The sequence below is a fragment of the Phacochoerus africanus genome, chromosome 11 (genome assembly GCF_016906955.1).
Source record: "Phacochoerus africanus isolate WHEZ1 chromosome 11, ROS_Pafr_v1, whole genome shotgun sequence".
In the NCBI taxonomy this organism is placed as follows: Eukaryota; Metazoa; Chordata; class Mammalia; order Artiodactyla; family Suidae; genus Phacochoerus; species Phacochoerus africanus.
The window spans coordinates 71,649,310-71,669,671 of NC_062554.1; the positions used below are offsets into that span (position 1 = coordinate 71,649,310).

A 20,362-nucleotide genomic window follows, 5' to 3' on the forward strand; every position below is an offset into this window, starting at 1 on the left:
CATACTGTACAAAACTTGAAACAAGATCATAAATAACATAAAACTTTTAGAGAAAAAAATAGAATGTCTTTATGACGTTAAGATTAAGATTCTTACACTCGATACCAAAAGAAAAAATTGATCGGCTGGACTTCATAAAAATGTAAAGCTTTGTTCTGCAAAAGACCCTTATGAAGAAGATGAAAAGACAAGCCACAGACTGGAAGAAAATGTTCGCAAACATACCTAGAATATATAAAGAACTCAAAACTCAACAGTAAAGAGATAGAATCCAGTATAAAACGGACAAAAGACATGGAAGAGATATTTCAGTGAAGAAAACATATCGCCAAAGTGTGTGAGAAGTCGTTTAACATCACTAACCATTAGGAAATGCAAATTTAAATCACAAAAAGATACACTACACACCTATCAAGATGGCTAAAATAACTAGTAGTATCAACACCAAATGCTGCCAAGAATGCAGAGGAGCTGGGTCACTCATACACTGCCTGCAGGAATGTAAAATGGGTAGAATGGTACAGCCACACCAGAAAACAGGTGCATAGTTGCTTTAAAAACTAAGCATACGCTAACCATATGAGCATTTTCACTCCTGGACATGTATCATAGAGAAGTGAAAACATAAGCTGTTCACAATTGTTCATAGCGGCTATATGCTTAAAACTGGAATCTACCAAAATGTCCCATAGTAGGTGAACAATTAACTGATATGTCCATGCAATGGAATACTGCTCAGTAATAAAAGGGAGCAAAGTAGTGATGCTTGTAACAACTTGAATGGATCTCAGGGGCATTATGCTGAGTGAAAAAAGCCAATCTCAAAATGTTACGTACTGTATGGTTTTATTTAAGTGACATTTAAGTTCATTTCTTTAAATGACAGAATAGTGGAGATCAAGTTAGTGGTTATAAGCAGTTAGGAATGTTGGGGGGAAGGGAGGTAATTTTGTGACTCTAAAGGGGCAGAACCAGGGGCATCTCTGTGGTGACGGAATAGTCTGTATCTAGATTACAATGGGGGCTACATGAATCTGCACATGATAAAATGACAACTTTGCATATGTAATATACCAATGTCAGTTTCCTGGTTTAGATATTGTGCATTATGTGAAAGAACCATTGGGGGAAACTGGGTGAAGAGTACACAGGACTTCTCTGAACTATCTTTGCAACTTCCTGTGAATCTATAACGATTTCAAAATAAAATTTTAAAGAATGAAAAGATAGACCAAGTTTGGCATGTGTTGTATGTTTGCTGATCCCTGTTTTAGAGCAGCACTCTGATAAATCACATGTTTTCTTAGTGCATTATGTGCTATTGGTAGTGCTACCACTTGAGAATCATTGACGGTATCTTCAGGAGTTTATTGACTTGTTTCAAGGACTTTGATTAAGCAAAAGATACTAAACTGCCAACATTTGTCTTTTTTTTTTTTTCTTAGGGCTGCACCCGCAGCATATAGAGATTCCCAGGCTAGGAGTCTAACTGGAGGTATAGCTGCCAGCCTACGTCACAGCCACAGCAACACAGGATCCGAGCCATGTCTGTGACCTAAACCACTGCTTAGAGCAACACCAGATCCTTAACCCACTGAACAAGGCCAGGGACTGAACCTGCGTCCTCTTGGATGCTTGTCAGGTTCTTTAACCACTGAGCCACGACGGGAACTCCCCAACATTTGTCTTGATAGTAATGTCAAATATATGCCACAGTATTTTGGCCATTGGCATTCTTTGAGCCTGTGAGTGCAAAGTGGCATACTGATTTTTAAAGGGTCACAGCTGTGTACTAGCCTTTGCCATGAGTAGTTTCACCAGGGTCCACTTGAGTTTAGATAGATTTGTTCAGTATACTATACCTAAAGCTGGATGAGAGGACACCTATTTGGGATAGCATAAAGAACAAAAGTTCCAAAGTGAACTATAGGCACCAAATTTGTGGGCATTATAGAAAGCATAATCTTAATTTTTTACGGATTCTTTTTCTTTAAGCTTCCATTGCCCCATTATGGACATCTTGGGTTGATTGGCAAATGTGCTGCCCATCATTGGATTTGGGACCACTCCTGACAGATTTTCAAATCGTGGACTTTTCTCAAAAGACGAATTTCTATCGTTGAGAACAAATTAATCTACTCATTTGATAGACTGACCCTAAAAGGTATGTCTTGCTCAGAGTCCTTACTTAATGGAGAAATCAAAAGATTGTCCTAGAAACATTAGAATTTCTTTGAATAGAGTCACCACTGCTATGTGATGGCATATACAATAGACTCAAAGTGGCTGTGTGTGGTTGGGAGCATTACTAAGAAAACAGAAGTGTCTAATGTGGTATGAGGACAGTAGAAATTTCAGTGGAGTTCCCTGGGGGCACAGCAGGCTTAGGATCCTGCATTGTCACTGTTGTGGTGAGGGTTCAATCTCTAGCCTGGGAACTTTCACATGCCTTGGAGACAGCCCCCCCCCCCCAAAAAAAGAAAAATTCAATGAAGAAAGAAATTGGCCAGCATGTCCCTATCATGTGCAGGAAGGTTGTTTTGATGCCAAAAGAATATGCAAAACCTCAGACTTCCCAGCTGAATGTGCTTTTTGTATGAAATTAACTCACCGTGACTTTTGGCAGGTGTACACATGGTGATGTTGTTAAGATATCCCAACCCAGGAGCTTGAGAGGGTTCTCCCAGACTTTTTTGCTGGGTGGCTTTAAACATCTCTTTCTTGTCTATTTGCTCACATTTCAAAGGGTACCCCCATCTTCAGGACTTTGCTGATAGTTATAGATCATAAACATAGTGATAAACCACTTAAGTAGTGGATATACGGCTAATCTGAAACAGGTAATCACCATCACATGTAAGTGACTGTAGTACCTATACTTAAATCCATATGTCTCACCTGAGATCTGCATGTTCAGTTAAATCTAAAAATAAAGCTCTATCGTAAGGAATTCTAGAGAGACCAGAAAAGTCTAATGTCCCCATCCGGCCCCCTGCACAATCCATCCATGCTAGAAATGGCCCCTTCTTCTCTTCATGCCAGACACTGAAATGATTCTGACTCAGAACACTATCCTGGGAGCAAATAGATAATTTGAGATAGAAACAAAGCGCTCTCTTGAGATAGAATTTACTTCTCCAGTCTGACTCTGGAATCCAAGAGAAAAGCAGAATTCTTTGGTTTATCTTAAAGTCAGATGTCAAAATATTTCCACAGAATGCTCAAATCAAGAGAAGAGAAGAAATATGGTTTCTGTAATCAATTTTATTCATGTTATTCATGTAGAGAGTTGTTTACAGCTTTACATTGTGCCTGGAAAACTTTGACAAAGTAATGGGCCTCTTACAAATGTAAGTATGTAATTATGTGCTCATCTTTCGAATTTATAAAAATCAGAAGTGTCTGCCAGAAAGTTTGACAGTGTGACAATGGAACTAAAAATGTATAACAGCTACCGCTACCATCTACTGAATGCATGCTTTCATTTGACAAATTGTAAAGTAATTATTTTAAAACTCATTTTAAAATATAAGGGCTCATGGAGTGGTAACCCCTGCATGTCTTCACAGACGTCCCTCCTTCCCTCTTTTCAGCACAAGCCAGCCTTGGCCATATAACTACCGTCCCAGTCCAATCAGTTGCAAAATAAAAAGGAAAAGGTTGATTATGTCCATGTAGATGTTCAGGGCAGCAAAAACATACTCTTCAGGGTCCAGGTCAGAATGATGATGGCGCCCTCCCACCATCAGCTGCACATCCATCACCAAGTACTTAAAGAAAAGAAAGTTAAGTTGTACATTTTATAAAATGAGCATCCAGAAATTATCTAGAAGAATTATTTTATTCTCTGTAAATATATTGCAGAGAATAAATCTGTAGCTATATATATTATTTATATATTTATATTTATGTATATATAATATAGATAGCCTCACATATATATATTATTCTTACAGCCTCAGTCATTCATGATGTCCCCAAATTTGTGCTCTGCCTGTTAAAGCAAGTGCCTTGTTCTCCTGAAGCCAGTGGGACCAAATCTGTGAGCCTTCTTCTCCTTTCAAGTCAAGAAACCTTTAGTCAATGATGTGACCAAGTGGACAGATTAGACACAAAAAACTTGAAACTGCAAAATGCCCTGTGTTTTGTGATCTTCCCATGTGTTCTCACTGAACAAAGACGGAAAGAAAGATGATTTCCCAATATTTAGATTTAGATTTACCCACAGCAAGAATTCTGAACTCTTGGCGCTTTGGGTAATAGCATTTTTCAAAAGTTGACACTGGAGACAGCTTTGTGATGACATCAGTATTTCAAAGTAGAATAAAGAAAAGATTCATATTTGCTTAAATAACCCCCCAAATAAACATTTTAGCTCAGCTGTGGTAGGTAAAATTATGAACTTCTAAAATATCAAGAGAAAATGTCAGAGAGCCCTCTCTTTTGTTTGTACACTGAGCAAAAACAGGCAGCACAAGTACGTTCGAGGGAGGAAAAGAAAACAGGTGGCTCCTCGGGTCTTTACCTCCAGGCTGCAGACAAAAATCTAGTGCTGTGAGGCAGAGCCCCATCAGACAGGTCAACTCTGGCATTACAGAGAATTCTTGGGGTTTTAAGGATTCTTTAAAACAATCCATTTTAGAATAACATCCACTACAGTGAAACCTATCCCAAGTAATTCAGGTGTCAGCCTTCCCTGGGCACTGATTCCCATGCAGTCTTATAAGAATGAGGAGGGAAGGAGAGGAACAGGAGAAAAAGAACTGGGCACCTTCTGGGTAGCTTCGTATCATTCATGTTAGACATCTCATGTAATAAGGGAATGACCCAGTTGAGGCAGATGAGATGAACAAGCTTCCAAGAAGAGAAGATCACACTGTAGCAAGTGGCAGGGAAGGGAGTCAAACCCGAGGCTGGTGGTTGCCAAAGCAGCTGCCTCACCTGGACCACTGATTCCCTTACCACTTGGCCTCCCCTCTCTCTATGTCTGCTTCCAGCAACTTTGTGAAGAGAAAAGCTAGGAGGACCAACCAATAGTTTGCCAAGGATTATTCTGTGTTGTCAGAAACTCCTCAGTCCCAGGCAAACCAGGACAGTTGGTCATCCCTAAAAAAAGGTCCCCAGCTGCTGAGCTTCCAGCCTTGCTCCTAGCTTCCACCGAACTCTCCTGAGGGTGATGATTTTTAATATAATCCTTTAAGAAGGAGCAACTTTTTGAGGGAGGGAGGGAGAGAGGGGAAGCAAGGAAGGAAGGATGAATAGCACAAGAGGCAGGAGGAACACAGATCACAGATGACCATCTTCAAGGTAGGCCACGGTCTTCATGCCAACATACCCATACTAGGGGATAGGGCCCCACTCCAAGAAGTCACATCCATGTCCCCTCTGCTCTTTTCCATCATGACTGTCCCAGTGTCAGCCTCAGCCCAGGCAGCATATGGTACTGCATGTAAATGGCTTCTTTTTGTTTGCTTTTTTTAAACTGAGGTATAGTTGATTTACAATGTTGTGTTGGTTTCAGGTGTGCAGCAGTGATTCAGTTATATATGTGTATATGTGTATATTCTTTTCCATGATAGTTTATTACAGAATGTTGACTATAGATCCCTGTGCTATACAGTAGGACCTTGTTTATCATTTTATATAGTTTACTAATCCCAAAGTCCTACCAAAAAAAAGAAAAAGAAGAAGAAAAAAGAGCAAATCTTGAAGATTTCCCAATAGGATCAGGAACATAAAGCAATTATAGCAAGATTGTAGGATACAACATTAGCATCCAAAAAATTAAATGCTTAGTCATAAATCCAAAATATGAATAAGAACTATATTAGAAAGATGGAAAGCTCTGATGAATGAGATCAAGGAAGAACCAAGTAAATGGAGAGGTAGTCCATCTTCATGGATAGGAATATATTGCCAAAATATTGGTTCTTCTCAACTTGATCTATAGATTTAATGAAATCCCAATCACAGTCTCAGCAAGTTGGAGTTCCTACTGTGGTGCAACAGGACTGACAGTGTCTCTAGAGCCCTGGGATGCAGGTTCAGTCCTACACAGTGGATTTGATGCAGCTGCAACATGGGTCACAAATGTGGCTCGGATCTGATCCCTGGCCCAGGAACTCCACATGCTGTGCCAAAAAAGAAAAAAAAAAAAGTCTCAGCAAGTTATTTTGTGGATATTGACAAACCAATGCTAGAGTTTATATGGAGAGACAAAAGACCCACAATAGCCAATATAATATTGAAGGAGAAGAACAAAGAAGATTGATCCTATAAGATTAAAAGATTTACTCTAAAGCTGCAGTAATCAAAACAGTGTGGTATTGACTATAAAGACTAAACAAGCAAATCAACAGAGCAGAATAGAGAAACTAGAAATAGACCCACATAAATATACTCAACTGATCTTTGACAAAAGAGCAAAAGCAATGCAATGGAACAGACATAGTCTCAGCAACAAGTGGTGCTGAAACAACTGGATATCCACATGCCCAAAAAAAAAAAAAATGAATCTAGATACAGATCTTACACCTTTAACAAAAATAACTCATAACAAATCATAACTTAAATGTAAAACATAAAATTCCTAGAAGATAACATAAGAGAAAACCTGGAAATCCTTGAGTATGGTGATAATTTTTTAGATATGACACCAAAAGTACAATCCATGAAAGAAATAATGGATAAGCTATACTTCATTAAAATTAAAAACTCCTGCTCTCTGAAAGGCAATGCAAAGAGAATGATAATACAAGACACAGACTGGGAGAAAATATTTGCAAAAGACACATCTAATAAAGGACTGTCATCCTAAATAACAAAGAACTCTTAAAATTTAATAAGGAGTTCCTGCTGTGGCAGAGAGGGTTAAGGATCCATCCGGGGCAGCTTGGGCTCAATCCCTGGCCTGGTGCAGTGGGTTAAAGACCTGGTGTTGCCACAGCTGTGGTGTAGGTTGCAGCTACAGCTCAGAATCAATTCCTGGCCCAGGAACTTCCATAGTGGTGGGGCAAAAAAAAAAAAAAAAAAAAAAACTTAATAAGAAAACAACTTGATTACAAAATGGGCCAAAGAACTTGACACCTTACCAAAGAAGATATACAGATGGTAAATAAGCATATGAAAAGGTACTCTACATCATGTCATCGGGAAAATGCAAATTAAAATAACAATAAGATACCACTATACACCTATTAGAATGGCCAAAATCTGGAACACCGACAACATCAAATGCAGGTGAGGATGTGGAGAAACAGAAATTCTAATATTTTGCTAATGCGAAATGCAAAATACTGCAACTGCTTTGGAATACAATCTGGCAGTTTCTTACACAACTAAACAGACTCTTGCTCTATGATCCAATGATCATGCTCCTTGGTATCTACCCAAGAAGTTGAAATCATATGTCCATGCAAAAGCCTGCACATGGGTGTTTATAGCAGCTTTATTCGTAACTGCCAAAACTCCAGAGCAAACAAGATGCCCCTCAGTAAGTGAATGAATAAATTAATGGTGGTATATCCAGACAATGGAATATTATTCAACACTCAAGAAATGAGCTATTGAGCCATGAAAAGACATGGAGGAATCTTAAGTGCACATACTAAGTAAAAGAAAGCAACCTAAAAAGGCTACATACTGTATGATTCCTACCATATGAGATTTTGGAAAAGGCAAAACTTGGAAACAGTAAATAGATCAGTGGTTGCCAGGGGCTGGAGACAGGAGAGGAATCAATTGGTAAGCAAAGAGGATTTTTAGAGCATGAAAATACTTCGAATGATATTCTAGTGATGTATACATGCCATTACACATTTGTCCAAACCCATAGAATGTACACCACCAAGAGTGAACCCTAACGTAAACAATGGACTTTGGGTGATAATGCTGTGTCAATGTAGGGTCATCAGTTGTGATAAATGTGCCACTTTGGTGGGGGGATATTGATCATGGGAGAGGCCATGCACGTGTGGAGGCTGGAGCATATGGGACATCTTTGTACCTTCCTTTCTGTTTTACTGTGTACCTTCCTTTCTGTTTTACTGTAAACTTAAAACTTAATAAAGGACTATCTTTATTTAAAAAAATAATAATAAAAAGGAGTAAGAAGAGATAGAGGAAGAAGCAAGTCACCTGGATGGCTTTCTAGTGAATTACTGACTCCACTTGACTCCAGGCCTAGCAGAAGGGCTTAGGGCCCATCAATGCACATACCATACTCTTTGTTAAAGAAAGGGAGCAATAGACTTACGAGTGAGAAGACTACAGTTCCAAGTCCGGCATACAACAGATGCAACCACTGCAAAAAAAAAAGGAAACAATACTGTGTTAAGAGCGAGATCTGAAACAATGCAGAGGTCACTTAGGTCACTGCTATTAGATAAGGACTCGGTCTATATGGTCATTCATAAAACTAAACCAATTTAGGGAGAGTTACTGGTTCTGTCTGAAGACCATTTAGCAAGTCCACTTGTTGCCAAAGAAATTCTTTGATTCAGCAGTAGGACCAAGTTGGCCTTGGGGCTTTAGTCAAAGTGTCTCGGGCCCCAGGCGAGTCCTCAATGGACTTGGCTTCCAATAGGACCTCCACACAGCGGCTGCTTACACCAGATCCTGGGCCTAGACCCTGTGCTTCTGCCTCTTCACACCTGCTCCAGACTCAGACCACAGATGGTGTGACGTGGTGGAAAGAACGTGGCCACAGAGTTACACAGACCTCACTCTGATCCCACACCTACCACTTACTCCCTGTGTGAGTTCAGATCAATTATTTCATTACTCTGTGCCTGTTCTCTTTTCTACAAAATAGATATGTTCTTTTCAGGAATGGTGTGAGAATTAAATCTGATGCCTTGGGAGTTCCTGTTGTGGCACAGTGGAAACAATCCAAACAGGAACAGTGAGGTTGCGGGTTCGACACCCAGCCTCGCTCAGTGGATTAAGGATCCAGCATTGCCGTGAGCTGTGGTGTAGGTCGCAGAGGCAACTCAGATCCCCTAGCCTGGGAATCTCCATATACTGCGGGTGCAGCCCTAAAAAGCAAATAAATAAATAAATAAATAAATAAATAAATAAATAAATAAAATTTGATGCCTTTGTGAAAAACACATAGGCCTATGTCTGATATCTAGTAAGGTAATGAAATTTACTACATTAAAGCAAAAAAGGAAGGGAGGAAGGAAGAGAAAGAAGAATAAATCAATGAAAGAAAAGGAAGGAAGTTAGGAAGGAAGGAAAGAAAGGAAGAAAGACAAGGAGAAAGGCTGGAATTGGAAAATAAGGAGGCTCCTCTGGGCTGCTGTCAGAAAAGCCAGACAAGCCCATCTCTGCACCCTTTGCATCAGTCATCAGCACCACATAGAGAAGATGGAATCTGATCTGTACTGTGGGTAGGTCACCCCAAGATCCTTTTGGGTAAGGACAACTGTCCTCTAGGGTTGGAGCTCAGTCCTCACGCCCAGATCTGCAGTCAGTGGTCAGAGAGGCAGTGGCGTCACTGACCTCCAGCTACAGGCAGAGGCGTGTGACTGGCCAGGGCCCCACTGCAGTTTACTCCTCAGCTGCGCTTCCCTCTGTCATCGTTGCAGACAGCAGGCCCCCCTGGGAGCCCCGGGACTGCTACGACAGTCCACAGTAGCTCTGGGACCTCCTGAGAGCCTTGTCAAAGCGTCGTCTCCCACCTCCTTTCCCTCTCCACCTGTGTCATAGTTTGACACTTCTTCCAGCCTTCATCGTCCCCTCGGTTTTCTCTCACGGATATTTCTCCCATCAAAGTCCTTGCAAGTTTCGCCCACCTGGCGTCTGCTTCTCAGAGGATCCAGACTAACACAACCAGCACTTCACCCTTTATTTCTAAGAATTCTCTGAGTTGTGCAAAGGAGGTCCCACTTACATATGATCGTATGAAGATTAAGAGAATTCCATAGATAATAAGCACGAAGAGTAAAACAAACAGCATTCCATTTAGCAAGGTGAAGTCCCACTGAGGAAACAGAAACAACACAAAACAACTCTATTATCATCCCCAAGAGATTTCAAGATGTTTAGAGATGCATCTTGTACCCCATAGACAGAAACTGGCCCATTTCCTAATAATTAACTGTGCCTAGTTCCAAGAACATGGAAATCCATTAGCCCCAACCATTGAAAAATGATACATAAATAAGAGTTGTATTGCTTCTGGTTGGAGAAAGGGGAAGAAAATGGATGAAAGAACAAAAGCCACAAACTGATAAATTAGGTAATAGGCACATGAGGGTTCTTAAACTATTCTATTTTTGTACTTACATGAAATTTTCCCCAATAAAAAGGGTACACTGAATAAATAGGGTGTAAATTTGTATGTACAGCATGATCATAATCATATTTTTAAAAACATGTGCATAGGATACATTAATGGAATTTAAAAGACCAGGATGTTCACTGGATACCTTTTTCCCATTTGTATGTATACATTTTAACAAAAATACACTAATCTTTCAAAAATTACTGTTAATGATCCTTTTGTAATCTTAAAGTGTATTAATACACTTTTTAGTTTTGGTTTTGCTTTTATAAATCAATAACCAAATCAGCCTAGGGGAGATTGGAATTTTTTAAAGAAAGGGGAATCATCATTTTCCGGCCTGAAAAATATTGGATTAGAAAACAAAAGATCCTCAAATCCAAGATATTTTGTTTTCCTAACTCATCTGTTTCTCCCTCTCGCTCCCTACCCTTGATACACCACGAGCATAATTGAAAGTACCAGTTTGGTTCTCAAGCCAGAAGCATCAGCAGCACCTGGGAAACATACATCATTGGCCCTGCCCCAGACCTTCCAAAGCAGCAGCTCCAGATGTGGAGTTCAGCAGTCTGTGTTACAGGCTGTCTAGGTGACTCTGATGCCTGCTAAAAAAGTCTGTCGAGAGCTGTGCTTTCAATACACATGGCTCCTTGAGCCCTGGAAATGTAGCTAGTCCAAATTGAGATGCGCTTTAAGTAAAAGCTATACATTGGATTTGAAAAAATGTAAAAGATCTCATTAATATTTTTGTTACACTGATTACATGTTGAAACAACATTTCACGTATATTGGGTTAAATAAAAAATATATATATATATATTTTTTTTTTTTTTGTCTTTTTGCTATTTCTTTGGGCCGCTCCCGCGGCATATGGAGGTTCCCAGGCTAGGGGTCAAATCGGAGCTGTAGCCACCAGCCTACACCAGAGCCACAGCAACGCGGGATCCGAGCCGCGTCTGCAACCTACACCACAGCTCATGGCAATGCCGGATCGTTAACCCACTGAGCAAGGGCAGGGACCGAACCCGCAACTTCATGGTTCCTAGTCAGATTCGTTAACCACTGCGCCACGACGGGAACTCCCTAAAATATATTTTTAAAATTAATTTCCCCTGTTTCCTTTTACTTTTTTTTTTAACGTGGTTCCTAGGAAAACTGGAAGGTGAGGGTCTCCATGGAGGTGAGGCCCACAGGAAGCAGAGAGCCAGAGGGAAGAGGGAGCAGAGTGGGTCAGGAGAGCCAAAGGAACATATTCTCTTACAATAGAAATCTGCTCAATGATACGTACTTTTGTTTGAAGAGCAAATAAAGTGAGCGATAAAGTCACCAGAGCGGTTGCTGCCGTTGCCCATAGTACCTCCTCAGCATTATAGAAACTAAAACCAGAGACTGTGATTACTGTTCACATAATGTCCAAAGAAAGCACACACACACGAAAAAAATGTGTATCAAAGACTTACACTGATACGGTTCCTAGCAGCAAGCCTTGAAGAACTGTCTAAAAACAAAATTCACAAGAAATCAGAAGCCTGATTCCCAAGAATCCAGAGGAGGTGATTTAAGGTGTGTGCGCCTCAGCAGGGTCTAGGGAGCGAGTGGCACATGCATGATTCAAGTGCACAAAGCTACAGGCTACTGAATATGCGAAATAAGCAGTGGAACAAATCATTTCCTTAACTTTCTCCCTAAGACCGACAAGAAAAAACCCTTTGGCGTTCTCTTTTGGTGCAGCAGGTTAAGGATCCAGCATTATCACTGCAGCATCTTGGGTCAGTGCTGTGACTGGGTTTCAGTCCCCGGCCTGGGAACTTCCACATGTCATGGGCACAACCAAAAAGGAAAGAAAAAAATTCTTTTATGAGTAAAAATTTCTTAGAATACAATTTAATGAGCCAAATCTCTATCAATTAGGAATGTGGAAACAAGGTAAAGTATATCTGTAGACCACACTGTCATTAATCAAGTGGGGCCATCCACACAGAGTCTCAACATTTTATCAGAGCAGGACATGCTATTTCTTGCTAAGTCTTCACCCTGTTTCAGTACTGACCATTCATTTCCACAGCGCTTGGGTGAAAATAAAATACTTCAAATCGCAGACTTGGGATGACGATTGAGACCTCAGTAGCAGAGGATGGAGGCTGAAGAGCATATGGAGTTACATGGTAGGTTCCAATCCAGGGCTCTGTGGGGCTGTATTGGGGCTGGGGGGTTCCCATGGTCCAAATGGAGCAGGGATGGGGCAGGTGTGGAAGAGAGGCAGGGACTGAGAGCCAGAGGATGAGACCAAAACGGCAATGAGGATGTGCCCAGGCCCACAGTCAAGCTCCAGGACAGCCCTCAGGCCAGGGAGAGCCACAATCAGCAGCTGCCGCAGGGCCTGAGGACATTCGCCAGCTCATAGGACGGTCTGGTCCATGGCAAGAGCCAAGAAAGAAACCTCTAGGCTCTGGGAGTAAAAATGAGGACACATCCTATCACTGTGCTAGGACTGCTAGGTGGGCTTTGAAAAGCTGGCCAGCAATGTGCAGGATCGGAGACTGGAAAAGTGCTGGAATCGCAAGAGTCCTGGATTGTCTCTCCGGATTTCCCAAACCCAGCGGGAACTACCTGATTCTCTTCTTTGTTCAGCGTGCCAAAGTAAGTTGCCTTTATTTCCATTATAGGGTTTTGGGTTTTCTTTTTTTATCTTCTTAGGGCCACATCCCCAGCATATGGAGGTTCCCAGGCTAGGGGTTGAATCAGCTGTAGCCACAGCCACAGCAAAACCAGATCTGAGCCTTGTCAGCAACCTACACCACAGCTCATGGCAATGCCAGATCCTTAACCCACTGAGTGAGGCCAGGGATCGAACCTGCATCCTCATAGATGCTAGTCAGATCTGTTAACTGCTGAGCCACGACGGGAACTCCTCCATTATATGTTGTTTAAAAAGTGCATCTCTTCCATGCACACATGACATTTTACTAATATGCTTGCTTCTAAACTTCCCTTTTATAGTATTTCTTCTCTTAAGCTGTTACCTGCTTAGGGGTAAACAGCAAAACCTCAGAGATGAGAGGGTCCTTTAAGGCCAATAACTGATACCCTCTTGTCATAAACATTAAAACCACTGAAAATTTTAAAATAAAAAATTCAAAAATTTCTGGAAAAATACCCCTCTCCACCCCACTGTCTCTGACCCAGGATTCTCAGTACCTTTCTATGTGTGACTTTTAGCCCCCAACCCTCCTGAACGTGGTCTCTCTTTTATTTTTGTTTGTTTGGTTTTGTTTTTTTTTTGTCTTTTTGCCATTTCTTGGGCCCCTCCTGCGGCATATGGAGGTTCCCAAGCTAGGGGTCCAATTGGAGCTGTAGCCATAGGCCTACACCAGAGCCACAGCAATGCAGGATCCGAGCCGCGTCTGCAACCTACACCACAGCTCACGGCAACGCCGGATCGTTAACCCACTGAGCAAGGCCAGGGACTGAACCCGCAACCTCATGGTTCCCAGTCAGATTCGTTAACCACTGCGCCACGACGGGAACTCCTGGTCTCTCTTTTAAGTGCAAGAAATGGGACCTGGGCAATGAGCAGGGTATCCACACTAGCTAAAAAGGCCCCTCAGGCTCTGAAAGCTAAAAAAAATGCCCCCACTTTGGGCATCAGAGAGCCAGTCATCCCCAGCATTGGAAGAAAGCTGGAACATACAAATCATACTGGATGCTGCATGGGGTGCACATGGAGACTCTCATCCTCGGCCATGTGTCCTTACTCACTTTGACCACTAGGAAGTGCAAATCCAAATATAGGCTGATTGCACTCAAATGCTAGGGACTTGGCATTTTGTGCCCTAATCTCGCTTCTGGTTTTATTTTCATGTCCTTATTTTTCCTTCTATCAGATTTCATAACTAATTTATCTTTCCTCTTATATTGTGCATATTTTTATAAGCTACCTCAACTCTGATACAGAGCGAGGTCAGGAACAAATCAACTGGTAAGTAAACCTTCCCTTGGAAAGGTGGTGAGCAGTTCGTGTGAGCCCTAGAAAAGAATCTGACTTTCTTTCCCATGCCCTGACTCATGCTGAGACCATTCTGGCTTTTCCCAAAGGGAGCAGATGCTTACAGTCAGTGAGTTTCAGAGACTCCACTGCCTTCAGGAGGCAAGAGGTTTGGCCTGACTGGTATAAACATGAATAAACAGAAACCTCAATTAAAATAGGGTCAGGAGACTTGAAATAGAAATAAAATAAAATTTACAAAAATAAAGAAAATTACACATCTTGCACACAAGTTTGTGAACTAAACGTGGGACCCACACTCCATAACAAAATGTGTTTTTTGTGTCTGACAAAGGACGGTCGAGTTAACTCTTCCTGAAAGGTAGCCCAGACTCAGCAGTGGGATCCCTATGTGGCCTCTCTGCGGCAGGTTGGCTGTCACAGAGGGGTAGCCCAGGGTCCCCTTATTCTCTAGTTTAGTAAAAGGTTGTGGATTCCATCTCATAAGTAAGTTTATGACTTCAGAATTCATCCAAGAGAATGTCTTACAAATAAGTTCTATCTGTATTATTCCACAGGAAAATTTTCCACAATAAAAGGAAAGACCTTAATGATGTGATGAAAATATATTTCAGAGGTGAACGACAACAGACGCTAACAAGGTTTACTTACAAATAATCCAAGGAGAATATAATTCGCAGGCACCTGACGGCGGAGTTTCCCACAACAAGCAAGTACAATAAATACAACAAAAAATGCTGGCCTGGGGATAATTTAAAACCAGGTGTTATTTGCTTCCAGTGATTCTATCATATAATATATTACAGGTAGATAGGTAGACAGTTAAATAAAGATGTATTATCTGATAATAAGTATTGTAAAGTGAACAGTGTAGATTATCTTTACTTTTCTTTTTTTTTGCTTTTGAAACTAATTTTTCTCATTGCTATCCACACACAGCTGGTGTGTTGTGGTTTTTTTAATTTTTAATTTTGAAATAACTATAGATCCACAGGAAGTTGCAAAGGAACAGAAGTCCTGAATACCCTTTACTCAGTTTTCCCCCATTTTACATATTTAAAGTAGAAAACCCAAACCAGTAATGTGACATTGGTACAGCCTTGTGTGTGCGTAATGCCGTCACAGACCTATGGTGCAAATCTCTGTGCAGATCCATGTAATCAGCACCACAGTCAAGATGGGGCAGTATCTCATCATTAAAATATCGTGCCATCCCTTCACAGTAACGCACACACAACCCGAACTCCCAGCGACCACTAATTGGCTTGTTTTCCACCTCTATACTTTGTCATTTCAAGAATGTTATACTTTTACCTAATTTTTAATAGAGAACATCAATCAATACCTAGTAGAAAAACTACTTTTTATTTAAACCAATAATACTCACAAGATTGCATAGGTGAACCAGGGATTCTTGACCACCCAAACTCTTAAAGCTTTACTGGTTAAAAGAAAATAATTGATATAGTTTTACACAATAAGAAATTTATTTTCGGAACTAGTGCAATATTTAAGTAGAAGTTAAAGAAACTCATGAGAAGACGGAGGGGACACCCTAAATTGTTGACAATTTCAGATGTGAAATGAAACAGTGAAACATAAAATTCTATTTTGCTTCTTTAAATAGATTCATAAAATAGTACAGTCCTAAGTTGTAAGTCAAATTTGGATAAATACAAATGTCCTAGTGAAGTTTTTATTTTAAAAACAGAGATTGATATGTATACAAATCAAAAGTAATCAAATTCTCATATATTTCTTTGTAAATATAGGTTTTCAAAGGATGGGTTTAAGCAGTGATGGAGCATAGTCCCTGAAATAATTTCTGCATGTAACAGAGTTCCAAGCTTCAAGGTCTCCATAATCTCACCTTTTTTCCTTTATCCAGTATTATCTGTGCAAATAGCTCAGGAAAAATAAAAAAAGAAAATAGTGCCTAAAATAAGAGTGAGGGGGAAAGTTCTTGGCTTTGGAAGTTAAAATAAAATTCTGGAAATCTACCTAGCCCGTGGTCTAGGAGTTGCCTCAGAAAAACAAAGTATGGAAAAATTATATCCTATGAATGATTATGGAATAAAAGATAGCTGATCAAAATTAAATCGAGCTGATTCAGTGAGAACTAATGTAGACAAGTCACTCTTTAATTTACATCTGTCATGAAGACTTACCAGAAAAGAAACACGCTGATGATTGCACCAGTGATCAACAGCTGAACTGACAGCAGAAGGAATACTTTTACTATGAAAGCTGAGGAGACAGAAAACTTTATTTTTATGACACAATATTTAAATGTAAGAATAACGTCATCATCAATTTTCAATATTTGATGCAAGTTTTCCTCTGATTTTTTGAGGACAGGGAAAGAGAGTACTAGTTTAGAGATGGCCAGTGGAGTGACAATACAACTCTACAGAGCTCTCGGAAAATACTCAGTGTAGACTGTCAGAGGTGTTTCACTGGAGATTGCAGGCTTTATCCACAAAAGCCCCCCAATTTTAAAGACAAACTCAGGGATGTAATTCCTTATTGTGCACACCCCGTCCTCCTTAGGACTAAAAGTGATCTGAAAGTTTCCGGGTATTGCAGGCCCATCCATAGTGATCCAGCTATGCCCCTGCATAGATGGAGCCCAGCGATGCCCAGGGGCTGCTGATGGTGTGGGCATTTACCCCTCTGCAGACCGACCTGGGATGCAGGGAGTTTGCAGAGCCTCTTTGCTACTTTTCTCTCAAGGCTCCCTGCCTTTAAGCACTGCCTTGCCTCCTACTTGTGCAGAAACAGGATAGCCTGATGGATTTTAAGACAAAGGATTTCCAAACAATGGGACGCCAGAGCAGAGGGCAGAGTGTGTTGGCATCTCTGTTCGCCTACTTCCAGTTGACTAGGTTTTCCTGGAGCCCTCCAAATATGGCACTGGTGATGACTGTTGACTTTTTGTAGCCTTATCCCAATTTTAAAAGGAAAAAGAAAGAATGCTGCTTAAAGTTGACTTAAAGGATTGTCAACTCTGTCAATATGACAATAAAGAAATAGGACTGAGTTTTCTTTTTCTTTTTTTTTTTTTGTCTTTTTTAGGGCCACATCCATGGCATATGGAGGTTCCCAGGCTAGGTATCAAATCAGAGCTACAGCTGCCAGCCTACACCACAGCCACAGCAACTCAGGATCTGAGCTGCGTCCTCGACCTACACCACAGCTCTCGGCAACCTTGGATCCTTAACCCACTGAGCAAGGCCAGGGATTGAACCCGTGTCCTCATTGATGCTAGTCAGATTCATTTCTGCTGAGCCATGACGGGAACTCCCAGGACTGAGCTTTCTTAATCAAAATGCCAGAACATATATACAAAAATGTGTACTACGTATATTAAAATAAACACCTAGGACTTCCCATTGTGGCTCAGCAGAAACGAACCCGACTAGTATCCATGAAGATTCAGGTTTAATCCCTGGCCCCTCTCAGAGGGTTAAGGATCTGGCATTGCCGTGAGCTGTGGGTAGGTCGCAGGAGCGGCTCAGATCCCGAGTTGCTGTGGCTGTGGTGTAGGCCAGTGGCTACAGCTCTGATTAGACCCCTAGCCTGGGAACCTCCATATGCCACATGTGTGGCCCTGAAAAGCAAAATAAAATAAAATAAAATAAAAATAAACACCTAGTTAACATTAAATTCAATCTAGTCTGTATCAGGGACTGTGAGAGAATAAATACTAAATGTGGTTCAGCCTCATAAGACTAGACATATAGATCAATTAAATGGAATTGAGAGCCCCAAAATAATCCCTTATATTTATGGTCAACTGATTTCTTACAAGTGTACTAGAACAACTCAATGGAGAACGATGAGACTTTTCAACAAATGGTGCTGTGACAACTGGACATATACATACAAAAGGATGAATTTGGACTCCTTTATATATACACAAAAATTAATCAATTAGTTAAAATGGATCGTAGATATACATAAGAAATACAATTATTGGAAAAAAAGCATAAATTTAAATCTTTATGAGCATGCATGAGGCAATAACTTTGTAGATATGACCCCTAAAACACAAGCAAAGGAAAAAATCCCAAATAAATTAGATTTCTTCAAAAGTAAATGCTGGAGTTCCCTTCGTGGCGCAGTGGTTAACGAATCCGACTAGGAACCATGAGGTTGCGGGTTCGGTCCCTGCCCTTGCTCAGTGGGTTAACGATCCGGCGTTGCCGTGAGCTGTGGTGTAGGTCACAGACGCGGGTCGGATCCTGCGTTGCTGTGGCTCTGGCATAGGCCGGCGGCTGCGGCTACAGCTCCGATTAGACCCCTAGCCTGGGAACCTCCATATGCCGCAGGAGCGGCCCAAGAAATAGCAAAAAGACAAAAAAAAAAAAAAAAGTAAATGCTTTGTACTTCAAATAACACCATCAAGAAAGTGAAAGAAAATCCACAAGCTAGAAGAAAATGTTTGCACATCATGTATCTAAAAAGGGATCTAGTACATAAAGAATGCTTTCAATCCAATAAGAAGACAAATAAGAATTTAAAATGGGCAAAGTGGAATTCCTGTCGTGGCTCAGCAGAAACGAATCTGACTAATATCCATGAGGATGCAGGTTTGATGCCTGTCCTTGCTCAGTGGGTTAAGGATCTGGCATTGCCATGAGCTGTGGTGTAGGTCTCAAACCCAGCTCAGATCTGATGTTGCTGTAGCTGTGGCTTAGGTCAGCAGCTGTAGCTCCGAGTCAGCCCCTAGCCTGGGAATCTCCATGTGCCGCAGGTGCATGGAGAAAAAAAAAAGACAAAAAAAAAATGGGCAAAGCCCTGGAAGTTCCCCTTGGTGCAGTGGGTTAGGGACCTGGCATTGCCAAAACTGTGACACCAGTCTCAGTTGCAGTGCAGGTTTGATCCCTGGCCCCAAACTTCCACATGCCACGGGTGTAGCCAAATAAATAAATAAAATGGTCAAAGCCTATGTAGTGCGGTCCCACAAAGACACTGGGCTTGGCCACATGACAGTGTTGGCTAGTGAGACAATAACATGTGTGACGCACGCAGAGGCCTGATAAACCGCTTACACCTTGGGGCTTGTCCACCTGGTATACTTCTTCTTGGGACCCAGCCCCATGCGATGAGAACCTCAAGCCACAAGGAGACAGCCAACAACAAACCCAAACTGCCAGCCCTGTCAGGAAGTCAAAATGGCCATTGCAACCTCTGCCACCACTAAAAGCTCCACCTTCCAGCCACAGAATGGAGGTTGAGGGCCACAGGGAGATGGCAGTGAGAGTCAAAGCTCACAGTCCACATTCAAGTTGTCTGGGTCCTAAGAAGGCCTAAGCGTGGCAGAGTGGTTGCTAGGGACTGACAGCATTTGCTTTGGATTGCCTGTCTCCCAACTTCATATTTCACGAAAGAAAAAAAAAAAAATCCCATTCATTTAAACCACAGTTTTTCAGTCTTCTGTTGCTCACAGCTGAATGTATTGCTTACACAGAATTAACATGTAGGGCTCTGAATCAGTATTCTTGAAAACTTACGCCGATATCATCGGTATCACCTTGTATGTAGGTGAGAACTTTCTATATTCAGTGACTAATTCATATTTCCTAAGAAGCCACAAGTTATTCACTGTAATATTATGAACTTTTGGGTACCTGGGACAACTTGGGGGCTGTCGGTTATTGCAGCACTACGTCATGCCATGGTACAGCATGACTGGGCAAAACTAAAAGCAAAATTAAATCCTGAAATCCACTCTGTGGAAACATTTTAACAGTACATTTTCTCTTCTCTTCCCCAAAGGCCATGTCTTTATTCTCACCTCTTCGGATAGATGTGTCTGCAAATGGGCTGGATAAAGATGTACTACGCTCTGGGGTAGTCTCTTCCGAAATTTGTACCACATAGTTGTCACTTGGCTCACCAGACTTGGAGCGAGGACTCCCATGAGTTTTCTGTGGCCCAGATGAAGGTGAAGTTCCATAGGACCGATGAGACTTTTCCTGGTTCTTATCATCTATTGCCTTCCGAACCAGATGTTGATGATCTCCAGAACCAAAGTCTATTGGTTCACTGACCTCCAAATCCAT

The 20,362-nt window shown here is 41.3% G+C and overlaps 1 protein-coding gene across 1 annotated transcript; it reads right to left on the minus strand.

Moving 5' to 3' along the window:
* Nucleotides 1-3,426: 3,426 nt before the first annotated feature.
* Nucleotides 3,427-20,362, minus strand: LOC125111897 (protein lifeguard 2-like). Its single transcript, XM_047754045.1, has 9 exons — nt 20,095-20,362; nt 16,463-16,541; nt 15,682-15,735; nt 14,946-15,036; nt 11,749-11,786; nt 11,577-11,664; nt 9,896-9,985; nt 8,255-8,302; nt 3,427-3,770 (listed from the first exon to the last, which is right to left on the minus strand). Exons 1-9 carry the CDS (start codon nt 20,360-20,362, stop codon nt 3,618-3,620), a joined length of 909 nt encoding a protein of 302 aa, XP_047610001.1. The 3' UTR covers nt 3,427-3,617.

Excerpts from the sequence above, each read along its gene's own strand:
- LOC125111897 (XM_047754045.1), bottom strand. The coding sequence starts at position 20,362 with ATGGATTTGGAGGTCAGTGAACCAATAGACTTTGGTTCTGGAGATCAT. Across the intron at positions 16,542-20,094 it reads AGACACATCTATCCGAAGAG|CTTTCATAGTAAAAGTATTC; the intron begins GTGAGAATAAAG and ends CTGTCTCCTCAG. Across the intron at positions 11,787-14,945 it reads ATATTCTCCTTGGATTATTT|ACAGTTCTTCAAGGCTTGCT; the intron begins GTAAGTAAACCT and ends TTTTGTTTTTAG.